Source organism: Coccomyxa subellipsoidea (assembly GCF_000258705.1).
Source record: "Coccomyxa subellipsoidea C-169, whole genome shotgun sequence".
Classification (NCBI taxonomy): Eukaryota; Viridiplantae; Chlorophyta; class Trebouxiophyceae; family Coccomyxaceae; genus Coccomyxa; species Coccomyxa subellipsoidea.
Window position 1 is genome coordinate 269,952 of NW_005178017.1, and position 12,395 is coordinate 282,346.

Here is a 12,395-nt window from a genome sequence, read left to right on the forward strand (position 1 = left end):
TGCTTGACAAAATTCCGAGCAGCATTGGGTATCACAGGTGGCAGCAACCTTGGCCCTGTGGCTGGGACATTATTGTCAAGTCAACCTTATGCTGCTGGATGATTTATCAACCATCATGACAAAGAAAAGTTGGGGAGTCCACAATGGCAATGCAACAGAAAGCACGGCTTTATAAACAACCCACTTGCAAGAGAATTCTTTCCTTGATGAATCTTAGGGTCAGTCCCTAGCTGCACTCCGCATGCACAAAGCCGCTTGGGGTAAGTCATATGCCATGGTGGTCCAACACACACAACAAGTCAGAAAGGGCACTCTTCTCATAACCCACAGAGGTTACGCTTGGCTACGGAGCTCAACTACAATATATGCATGCATGCAGCAGCTCAAGTTGCCCAAGAGTGGATTTGTCACAACGGTCCCACGGACGGTCCCATGGATGACCTGCTCGGGCTGGCCATTGCAAACCCCAGTGGCTGTCAGCTCAGAAAAGGCCTTGGTGGAACCGCATGCCGCCAACAGCTGATTGGCTGTGCTGCATCAGCCCGCTGCCATGCTTCAATCGAAGTGCAAGTGACTGCCAGTGACTGAACTGAAGGAGTCGTGCATGTGGGATGGCATCGACGTATCCGGGTGCTTCAGAGACTGCGATGGTGCTGATTCCAATTGCGCTGGCTCTTGATCAGTCTGGAGCAACATTCTGCGGCAGTAGCCACCCATCCGCTCCCAGATTGTACCTGCCCAAGCAGCCAAGGCATTTGGGCTTGCTAATTTGTATTACCAATGTTACCAACTTAACTCTGCACTCTTGACCATGCACATTCACATTCACGTTCACATTCACAACAGCATCAGCGCATTCACAACAGCATCAGCGCAACCTCAGGTTGCCATGTAGCTGAAAAGCTAAGGAAGGACCAGACTGCCTTTGACTCTCTGAGACAACATTGTGTAGCTAGTCACTATTTTTTGTCGCGTCGTTGTTGAAAAGCTTCTGCAGCACAGGCGAGCAAAGCAAAGACGGGCAAAACAACCTTGCTGGAACAACAGTGTCATGTCAGGTTTTGATAGTAGGGGGGGCACCATCAGCACGAGGCGGGTTTTGCTGGTAAAACATTGCTAGTTCCCTCTTTCACCATTTCTGGCGGCGTTTGAACTCTGCACGGAGGTCACTATAACACCAGGCCCGGTAGAGATCCTCTCTGAGATCGTTGGGCAGAGAATGCATGCTATAGATTGCCTGGATGTCTAAAAGTTCGAAGTCTGCGCACCAAACACACACGATGTTTAAAGTTGGTCACTAGTCAACCAGCTCTCCTGCATTGCTCTGCCACTGGGGTGGGCCATTCAAGCGGTCGTGAGGTCGTACCAATGCCGTGTACTTCTGCCTTTGCCTTCAACTCCTCATAGCAGCTGTCTACCCACTCCCATTCTTTGTGCGTCTGCTTGAAGAGTTCTTTTGAAAGTCTAAGTTCTCGATTCAACTCGTCCTTTTTCATCTCTGCCAGTGCACACTTGGAGAAGTCAGTTCATAGTTCAGCTACACTAATTCGCAGTGCGTCAATTGCCGCACTTTGACCAAAGTGATGCAGAACACAACCTTGATGTCAGTAGGTACGCTCTGACCCCTGCAGCACCGTCTCCTCTTTTGCAGGCCGGCAGCTGCGCAGCAAGCTCTGTATGGTCTGAGCCTTAATCAGTTGAACATTGTTATCGCCTGCGGCACACAACCCCTTCCTGACTTTCTGTGTTGTGTGACCTTATAGCTGCACCAATGATCTCTCTGTCTTGCCGCACCAAATGCAGGGTGTGAGCAAACAATCTATGTGTCGCACAAATATACCTCTGCGGGATGCCGACAGTTGTGCTGTGCTTGTCAAGACCCGTCCTTGTGTCCTTGATCTTATGGCGCACGTTCTCACCTAGTGTTCTAGAATCTCAAGCCTTTAAATCACCGTATTCTCCAGAAATCCTGGTGACATCGTACGCAATTTGATAAAGGCGCTACGTGTGGGATTCAATAATTGCCTTGAAAGGATCTCGCCTAGATCAGGCTCCAGGAATATACTAACAAAGTCGCCTCAGCAATTGTCTGAGTGAGCGGGTGATTCAACACGATGAATTGTCTTCCAGACTTGCAGCAATGATGAAGTCTGGCTGCAACGATTGAAGTGTGCTTCTGACAGCTTCTCCTTTTAAAATCACCTCCTCTTTATTAGGAGCCCTAGAAATTACCCCACTTACCCTCTGTGTGAAGGCAGACATATTCATTGTACCATCTTGCACGTAAGAATCTGCAACCTCAGCTTTCATTCTTGTGCAATATTGGTTTAGACCTGTTGCAGTAAAACCAGTGGATCCATAAGCCTATACATAACACCTCAACAGAACAGATCACCAAAGTGACATGAAGCTCAAGACCTGCGCGAACGGGGGCGATGGCCCTTTTGTCAACGGCGTCAAGACGCTTGTGGGCAGATTATGTCACTAGGGTGGATAATCCCAGCTTTTGGCACCATACCAACGCTTGCATTGTTTCGATGCAATGGCCGAGCTCATGAGCTCACTTTGTCGAGGGAGGACTGCGTCGTAGGATAAATGCACATCAGTCAATAATTGATTATTGAAATCAGTCAGAGGTGGTCCTCTGCCGATTTAAGGCTGACGCAAGCTCTTTCGCCTGGCTTGCCATAGCTATGTCCTGGGGGCTGCCAAGTGACGGGATCGCCAAGGGTTTCTGGGTTGGCGCAGTTTTTTTGGGCACGTCTATAAGTCAATGTGGTGATGCATGTATAAAGTACAGATAGCTTGATTTGCCTGTACAATATCCACAAGGAGTGTTCTTGGCTGCTGCAGGAAGGATTGGGTTCTGAGGAGGAAGCCACCTCTTCCACTTCATCAAAGAGGACTCGGGAGCATCAGGACTCAGCTGACCAGCCCAATGACGACGAAGACCGCCAGCAGGTCACCCCCCATTGTTATAAGTGGTGCAGAACTGTGGATCCTGCATCTGAAGGTTCCTAAAATTCTGGGTTCTGCCAGCTTCGCATCGCAGGGCACCAAGACACTGAGCAAGCGTGTTTGCTAATCATGTTCATTCGCACCTGCAGGTCAAGCGTGCGCGCCTCGACCATACACAAGTGGACTTTGTTGAGGGAGACTCCGAGTCTGCGCCAGAAACAGCCACATCAGGGCATGCGGCGAGCAGAGGCCGCCGCCCGTCTGCTTGGCGGCAACGAAGGAGGCGAGAAAGGCCAGATGAGCACATGCAGAAGCAGGCGCGTGTGCATTCTGTGCTGTTTTTACTCCCACAGACTCCTAGTCGAATGTCACAATGCCAGGTTCAGCGCAGGATGATTGCATATTGCTGCATCCTGCCACGTTGTGTTTCCTTGGCACAACAGTGAGGAAGGCCTAGTCCCATTGCTTGAGCAAAGCCATCAATATAGCTTTGTCCCACCGAGGCGTCTCTACAACTTCCAAACTTTCCTCTTCCTCAAGACCCATCTACATCTTGCGTGCAGCCTGCAGATATGAGATCACCTTGGGTGAACATTGCTGACATTGGTTCTGTGTTTCGCCTGCAGTTGGCAGAAGCTCTCCAACGCGCTGAGACAGCAGAGCAGAAGAATGCAGCAAGTGCTGCCGACCTGGACCGCACAAGGCGGCTGCTGCGCAAGAGCCTGGCTGCCCAGCAAGACTTGGTGCAGCAGAACAACGAGCAGCGCAACTTGCTGACATTTAAGGTGAGCACCACTGCAGTGCCCAGGTCAAATTAGCAGAGACAAGCTGGCTGCGACAGATCTTCATGCAAAAGGGCTCAGGAATACTTGACTCTGTGGATCTGTGTATTGTGTCTAGCATGGCCGGATTCCTGATGGGGTGGTACTCGTACTTTGCCGGATAAATCCAGATGGGCATCTTGGTCAGCGCATGCCGGACTCACCGGTTGCCCGGCTGAGAGGAAAAAAGGGTGCACAAGCGAAAGACTTCAGATCGCATGATGTGCGCTTGTGCAGATGGGGGAAGCGAAATTGGAAGCGGCCGATCAGCGGCATGGCGCGTCCCGGCTGGGCAAAAAGTCGAAGGAATTGATGTATAAGCTGGACAGAGCCTGGGACATCCTGGACGACCCCGCCCACGTCTGCCACGAGCTGGCGGATGCCCAGGACAGAGTGCGCCAGCTGTCAAATGAGGTGTGCAGCCACCTATCAGGCCCCTTCCTTGATTCTACCTGCAGGATAGATCTATGCTGGAATCAGAGGTAAGTTGCGGTCGCTGTCTAGGCATGCAACTCAAGTTTAGGGAGGGTGCATGCCTGATATTCCAGCCTCAAGTTCCTCCAGCCCCAAAGCCAAGGTGGCAAGGCGACATAAATACAAGATTGAAGAGGCAGCACCTGATCAGTTTCCTGCAATGGAGCAAGACCTATCGGCTTAAATGCTGTAAATGTCAGGCTGCAGACATGCGTTTCACTTGACACCATGTAGTTACCATGACCTGCCGGTGCAACGGGTGATTGAATCATGGCATGTCAGGTTGCAGATTTCTGCTTTCAAAGTTTCCTTCACGTTGAGGGCATGCTGTGCTGTGCGCTGCAGGTCATCAAGGAGCGCACCTGGCGCAAGCAGGCGCAGATGATCATGGAAGAGCACGGCCTGGAAGGGCCCGCCTTCCCCATGCCTGCCATCCAGCCGCCCCCCAGCTTCACGCCCGACAGCCCCTGTGACCATGACTCTCCCCTGGGCAGCCACGCACACTGCCAGGGCAGTCGGGAGGTGTCGCCAGATGGCGAGTTTGGTGGGTTTGGGATTGTCTGGTGTGAGGGACCCCCCGCTCCCATCACGCCCCCCAGCTTGATAGAGCGTGAGGCAGTTCCTCTGTTGCGGCCCGACGAGCTGCGCAGCTGCCTGAGCAAGCTCACTCAGCAGCAGCAGCAGCAGCAGCAGTAGCAGGAGCAGCAGGAGTCGCTTTGTATCTGAGTATGAATTCACAGCTGTGATGCATCAGGCTACCAGCAGCTTGGCAGCCGGCATTCTGGCGCGAACGAACACATTTTTCTGTTTCCAGATGCTTTGGATGCTGGAAGACGCATAGGCCTGCCAGCACATTGAAGTCATCAGATTTGCTTTTGTATAACTAATTTGTGTAGTGAAAGAGCTATTCAGTGAAAAGGACAGTGCCGGATCTTAGAGCTCTGTTGCACCTAGTAAGGGACCCATCAGGTCTTGAAGGACCTTGCAGATCAATTAAGTGCATGCCTGGAGGGAGAAACTACAAATGATCACCAGATGGGTTGCTTGAAGCTGCTCCGGGCCCGGGGGGCCTAAGTCTGAACGTTGAAGTATTTTTGCTTTCTTCATCCCATAGTTTTGTCGGATTTTAGATTTATTGTATGCTGTCGTAGACGCATCTGTATGATTAGTGACCACAATGAATGATTAAACCCTTTCTGACATCATGCACAGCATGATTGAGCCTTAGTTAGCCCCCTGGGCACGAAAGCAAACATGCTGAACGATGAGTGTAACAAGATTGCAAATCTCAAAAGTTTGGCACTGCTACTGTAATTGTAGTTGTTACTATACATACGTTTCGTTATTGTGCGAAACATAGTAGTTGCTTGACATATCTCAGTGGGGGATGCACGGCACTATTATCATCTTATATTAAATTTACATGTAATTCAGTCCTGAAGGACTAGGTACTCAAGTAATGCCTAAGTTCTTGCTCTCCAGTCTTCTCAATTCTTGCACGTCCTCCACCAGTCATATGCATGCCCGATTGGATCGCGATGGCAGCAAGGTCACTTCCCACACAGGCATTCCAGCCCTTCAGTGGTCTGCTTCTAGCCTCTAGCCCCAGTGCCTGACATTGTTTAAAACATCATCTGCAATGACATCATTACAGGATCCATTTCAGCCACATGCCCCTTCCTGCATTTGTCACTTGCTTATCTTTGATGATCGAAGACGGTGAGCTCGAGGACAGGCTTTGAGCTCTGGATGCCAAAGGTTTTTAAAATCATGCACAAGAAAGGCAGGTCAGCTCCCCTTACGTAAGGTTTGAGCTCGGCTCGGCAAAGCCAGAACGAACGATACACTCGTCACGTGGCGTGAGCCATGGCGGCCAGGTGCTCGCCGTGCGGCACAGATCAAGCTGGTTCCGACTTCTAATTTTACCAGGGAGAGTTCTCCTAGGCTACTCTCCCTGGTTTTACTACTGCAATGCCGCAAATAGGTCAATTCACCTACGATATACCGTACTGTTCCGAGCAGCGGTCGGGTGCTGAAGTTTTGGGAGCTTTGCCAAAATGTCAGTTTGTGTGAGCTTCGAAGAGATACCTCTCGTTGTCGAAAACACTCTTCAAAATTTACTGCAGTCTCGATTAATGCATTACTGCTGCTGCCAAGTCCCGCCCAAACAGTCAGACACACATGTAAAAAGTTAAACTCTTGTGTTTGGGTGTTCACCTTGCTGTAATATCTTTAAAAAACTTGGCTGCCTCAACATAACACGCCCCAAATGTTGTTACGCGTTTGCGCTGGGTAAAGGGCCTGGCAAATGCGGCTTGGACAAAACTAAAGACGCAAGGCAATATATGAATCTGAAAGCAACAGCTGAGCAAGGCACGGCTCTCCTGGTGGCGTCAGGCTGTAATTGGTTCGAGCCCAATCCCTGGACGGGTTAGTTGGTAGAGGGTTCGAGCCCCTCCCCTAATTCGGAATGCCCGGGTTCGAGTCCTAATGGGTGCCACAATCTACATGCTTTTTTTTCGCGCCTTTTTTTTTCTGTCCTTTGCTGCTATAGACTTGTGGATGGTGATGTTTAAGTCGGATGTATGGCATGTACTGGACATCATAATAATAATAATGATAATAATAATAATCTTTATGAGTGGCGAACCCAGAGCCCAGAGGGCCATAGGGCATACACAGGTCCGTCTGCAGCCGGAACCCGGGGCCGATATGCATAGGCTTGCAGCCTTGTCAACTCGCAAATGCACGCTTGCAGCCTTCAGGTCTACAGGACATAGTACACTTCAATGTTACCATGTCATACCCCCATGGTGCTGTCCAGGCACATTGTCGCCACACGCTACACAACAAATATACCATATATGAGCCATGCAAATGCCTATCCCCACCTCCAATATCGACAATCTATGACTCTATGACCAGACTCCCTTCAAGTGCACCATCTCTCCACAATCCCCCTTTAAGTTAAAGCACTGCTTTGCTCTAAGCACGGCCCATTTTCCACCCAGGGAAAACCCACAACATTTCCAGCTTGGCTGTGCGCAAAACTTGCTGAAGCACACCAACTGGCTGCCAGCCACTGCTGTGCTTGGCTGCGCTTGGCTGTACTGTAACAGTGTTACAAATGCCACATTCAAGCAGTGCAGTCTTCAATATCCCAGTCTGGACAAGGCCGCTGACAGCCACACCTATTTGAAGTTATGCTCAGCCTAGACTAGCGCCAGGATTGGTCCCTACGATACAAGGGCATCAATTCAGCCTCAGAGGTGTAGGCGCCTGATCTGGCACGCTGCGACCCTGCCAGCAAAGGAGATGTGACCCCTGACTGATGACCCTGCTCCAAGTCTTCTTCGTCCTCTCTGATCTGCATGCATGCAACGACAGGTATATCGTAAAGCACTCAAAGAAATGGTTCAGGAGGTCACCTAGCAAGTCATGCTCTCCATAGAATTAATACATTCCCACCTTCTCACTCTCATCGCGCGCCCTGCTATGTCATCATGTTGTTTAGATTCGTCATGGAGGTATTGGGCATCTCTCATCTTGCTGAATATGCTCAACACCATTTCGTGCATTGGTACTGCTGGCAGAGAAGAGAATCATGATTATGTTCTGGAGCCTTTGTTGGAATGCTCATTTGGATTTCTCAGGCAAGCTGCTACGTAGGTGTATACATGCCTCAGCCAGTATAAAACAGACTTTTTGTTGGGGCGTGGACAGCAACTCACCCCGGGAGGTCCCAGAAATGCTTTGAAGTCATTTCTCCTAGCTGCTTGCCTGCCAGCGCCGCCCACCTTCCCCATCAGCTTCCCTAGCACACCAGCGCCGCCCCTCTCTCGCGCATTGCTTCCTTCCGCTGCAGCTGACCGCGCCCTTCTATCTGCATCGCCCTGCTGCAAAGACAGCATTGACAGGTCTCCTGCGCTGGCAGTACGCCTAAGCATGCCATGCCCTTGCTGCGCCAGCGCAGCCTCCGAGGTCGCTGAGCTGGCGTGGCGCAGCGGGTGGACCCTGGATGGCGTTTCTGCAAATTGCTGCCGCGCCAGATCGGCCGTCATAGTCCGCTGCAGTGTGTACGGCGTTGCCGGCGCGCTGCGACCGCCCGACGCGGCGCGGCTGTTGCCCCGGGTGATACCTGGCACAGGGGCAGAGCTGCTAGAGATAGTGGCCTGGATGCGGGTGGGCGTGGGCGGCTGCTGCCCAGAGTCACCGCCTTCAATGTCATCCATCTGCATGGATCCATGCGATCAGCGTCACGCTGATGTTCTGACGGTCAGAACACTGTGTTGCACCTATCAGCCGGCATCCCATAAAGCATCGCAAATGGGTATGATAATCATTAGGAGCATTGGAGTGAACTTCAGAAGCTCTTGGCTTCTGAAGCATGGCAACGGCTCAAGCAAACCTCCGTGAACATTTCTGGACTTCTCCAAACTCATGCATGGGCTCTGCAGACTCGAGGCATGTGGTGCCTTCAAGGTTTCTCAATGCAGAATGGAAGGGCTACAAAATGACAGATCACCACACACTGAGAGCTGCGCACCTCAAGGACGGACTCTATTTTGGCGCCCAGACTCACGCTCTTGGCGCCCAGGGCATCTTGCTTGAACTGCCATGCTGAGCTGGAGTGCAGCGTCCGCAGCCGGTGCTCGGCGATCAAGTCCATCGCCCTCCTGGAGTCCGGGTAGTCTTTCATCACTCCGTCAAAATTTTCCTGCAGCAACCACGGACTTCAAGTGTAAGCAAGATTCGCGGCCTCTCCACACCAATTTAGGCCCTCCCTATTAAACAGCAGTGTCATATAGTAGAAGCTGTTTGTAATGAGTAATTTGCTTCTTTGGCTGACATGCTGGCTCGGCCTGAACAGGCTGTCCTGAGCACTCCACAACTCGATTGCCAGACACTTGTCAGCAGCATGCCCCCGTGGGTGCGTGACGCGGGTGCATGCACATGCAAAATGTCACTTTCTGTGTACTTTCAGCATACCTCAGTTTGCCAAGAAAGGGACTTGTGCAAAATCAATCATAATCAAGCAGACTGACTGGTGCGAATTTACATCTGGTCATTTGCAATGCGCCCTCAGACACGACTGCCGGTCAGACATGACTATCAGGAAGGAAGTGTGCTGAGCGCACCTTGCTCAACACGAATAGGTCGCAGGTTTGAGAGAGAGCACGGATGGAGGCTGTGCGCCGGCAGTTTCGCAAGAGCCCAATCTCACCAAAATAGGACCCCTTCTTCAACACCGTCACCACCATTCCATTGACCTCCACCTGCGCGCAGCCACATGGGCCCTCATGCAATCTCCCCCGTTGGTGCTTGGTGCGTTCCATCAAGACTAGAATGCATGGGAAGGACCCGGGGTGCTCTGCAGGCCACTCGCGGGCCTCATACATGAATCTTGCAATGAATGTTCTATTCGTGCAGATCGCACAGGGCCGCTTGAGGTGCTTGCCTGTGCAGCGCCTGACTTGATGAAGTACATCTCTCGTGATACTTCCCCTTCCCTAATCACCACATCGTCTCTCAAGTACACCTGCAGCAATATAGGAACTATTTGAAATTGCAGTTCTTGTCCAGGGTACCGAAGACAGTGTGGCACAGCACAATAGCAAAGTCCACTATATTTAGGGCTGCTACCAGTACTTTTTTAAAAGTATTATTAAGCAATGGATATACTAGATCTATTGAAACATTGCCATAGTGCTTGAATGTGCGATGGCCGCACCGCAGGGCGCAACAGTGTGACCAACGAGGTGGTGAAGCCCTCCTCGGCATCCTCAAAAAAGGGAACGCTCGCGATGAGGTCCCCACAAGTATACAGACACACCTGCAATCATACCCATTCCAATGAAGTGAGCAAAGAAGAGCGCATATGCCTCCAACTGCACAGTCTTGAAGGGCTTGCAAAGCTGAGTCTGGCTCAAGGTGCGTGCAATGTTGGCCACGCGCTCAGTGTCCATCTGCTCTTTGTGAACATGCACACTCAGTTGCTCCTTTGATTGTTTAAGTCAGTGTACTGGCTAGCTGCTCTTGTGGTGCCTCATGCAGAAAAGATTGGCCTTGCCTCTGTGCGCAAGGAATTTGGCAGCTCTTGCATAATTTCCTCTTCATCAAAGTGCTTCTCAGCCTTCCAACGCGCCTCATACGAGTCTCTAATCCGTTGGCGTAGACCCTGCAGTACACATCGCGATATGATGCAGCGCATTACACAATCTAAATATGCACGTATGAAGAGGAAGCTGAGGCCTGAGAACAGACAAGCCGTGTACACCCATAGCCAATGGCAGAATGTGAGGGCTTTGTCACAGCTGGTCGCTTTGTCAAATTTCGGTAGATCCCTATAATGGCCTTCTCCACAAAGTTACCTCTTCCCCCTAACACCTCGAAGCATGCACTAGCAGACAGCGACAGCCTTTATCTTGTGCCAGAAATCTCCAGAGTGCAAGCCAAAGAAGCTTCCAACAGAAAAAAAAAAGCTCTTTTGGAAAGCCATCTCACGTACTGTAACACTACAGCAATCCTACACCATCTTCCAATGATAGTGTAATGCAGAAAGGTGAAATTTTCCCTTCACCTGGGGCAGCCTCCGGTGTGCCATGTATTGGTTGAGAGCGGTGATCTTGGCGGTATATTCCGAGGAGGCCGCATTGAGGTGGATTAGGAGAGTGGTGACTATGCCTCCCAGGAATGTCCAAATGCACATCCCCCAGAAGAGGCTTGCAGTAGTCATCCAGCAATCAAATGCTGTCACTGGGTCCTGGGCGCCATAGCCTGCCACCACATCATGGCAGCATTTGAGCGCTCAGATCATAGTATGCTTAAAACTTGGCTGGAACTTTGGCAGGGCCCGTCCCAAGCACACACTGTGGACCTAAGGGAGCGAGCAATGACACATGTGATAAATCCATGGGGTCCGGATCCAATGAACTGTTGCCCTAGAGGGAGCTAAGCCGTTCTTTCTGGCTTGAACTCTCTTGCTGGGGTAGTGCAGACAGATTGCCTAGAGAAGCAACCGGCTCTGAACTTGAAGATTCATTGTTGCCAGCATCCCGGGGCGTAGGCCCTCAATTCTAGCAACCAGGGTTAAGGGCCTTGAATGCTAGCAGATGTCCATGTTTCATCACTCGATGATGGCAACATGCAAGAATGGCAAAGGGGCACATGGCACGCACCGGCGCTGACAGTCTCAGACCAAGCCTTGAGCACCGCCCAGCTATACTTCTCGTATATGCTCTGATCAGCAAGTCCGCTGGCATATACCCAGCAGCCGCTACAGAATTATTTAGAATTAATTGGCAAACACCCATCAGCTGAGACACCCATTCGCACGATGGAACTCCGGAGTAGAGATTCTTGACAAGAGCTTGAGGAATGTTGTGCAATCGCAAATAACACCCCTGGGATTTCTGAAATGTATCGCAAGCCACTTGGGGCGCACGGTGGGCGCCCAGAATGTGCGCAGTAATCAACATGAGAATCTTCGAGACCTTCCAATGATTGAAATTTGACCAGCCGTCATGCAATGCTGGCAAGGCATGGAGGCTCCCAGTCCATGTTTTCACAAATACCATTTTATAGTATAGTACAACCATAGGTGCGTCGCGACGCACCTAAGCCAACTGCGGCTTGAGAATAATAATAATAATAACAACCATAGCGCAGAATGATGATGGCTCACCTGAGGGGTGTTTGAGCCGAGCAAGCACCATATTGAAGGCAGGCGTCCCAATGGACCCAGATGAACACAAACAGAAACATCTGCATGATCTGAATGTGGAAGCGCGAAATGCTAGATACTATCGGCGTCCTTCGAAGATCATGCACTGCAGCACAGAACACAAGTTGCCTCTGAATCCTGACCAGAACCTTTCTTAGACTACCTCACCTCACACTACAAATACCCAGCACCACCATGATAATTTTGCCTCAAGCTAGGTGCAACACCACACGTGCAACCATACGCAAAGATGCTCCCTGAAAGCCAGAAGCCTGGCGTGCTATGGGAGCGATTTGAGCGCGCTGGCAGTGAGACTAAGTTCCCAGTGAAGGGTCAGGTCTCCATTGCATTGAAGCAAGCAATGACTGCCAGGATGCAAAGAGGTTTTAACATGGCAAAAAGGCAGTGCAGCACTCAAA

The 12,395-nt window shown here is 50.9% G+C and overlaps 2 protein-coding genes across 2 annotated transcripts; one reads left to right on the forward strand and one right to left on the reverse strand.

Moving 5' to 3' along the window:
* Positions 1-2,404: 2,404 nt before the first annotated feature.
* COCSUDRAFT_60533 (hypothetical protein) lies at positions 2,405-4,949 on the forward strand (the record flags this gene model as incomplete). The annotated part of the gene is made up of 6 exons (XM_005642647.1): positions 2,405-2,467; positions 2,854-2,961; positions 3,108-3,281; positions 3,585-3,743; positions 4,017-4,193; positions 4,599-4,949. 6 exons carry the CDS (start codon positions 2,405-2,407, stop codon positions 4,947-4,949), a joined length of 1,032 nt encoding a protein of 343 aa, XP_005642704.1.
* A 2,556-nt stretch (positions 4,950-7,505) lies between these two features.
* On the reverse strand, positions 7,506-11,914 carry COCSUDRAFT_60534 (camp-binding domain-like protein; the record flags this gene model as incomplete). The annotated part of the gene is made up of 9 exons (XM_005642648.1): positions 7,506-7,553; positions 7,985-8,485; positions 8,800-8,970; positions 9,392-9,529; positions 9,691-9,792; positions 9,985-10,086; positions 10,834-11,030; positions 11,432-11,508; positions 11,880-11,914. The coding sequence occupies 9 exons, from the start codon at positions 11,912-11,914 to the stop codon at positions 7,506-7,508; spliced, it is 1,371 nt and encodes a 456-aa protein (XP_005642705.1).
* Positions 11,915-12,395: the final 481 nt, after the last annotated feature.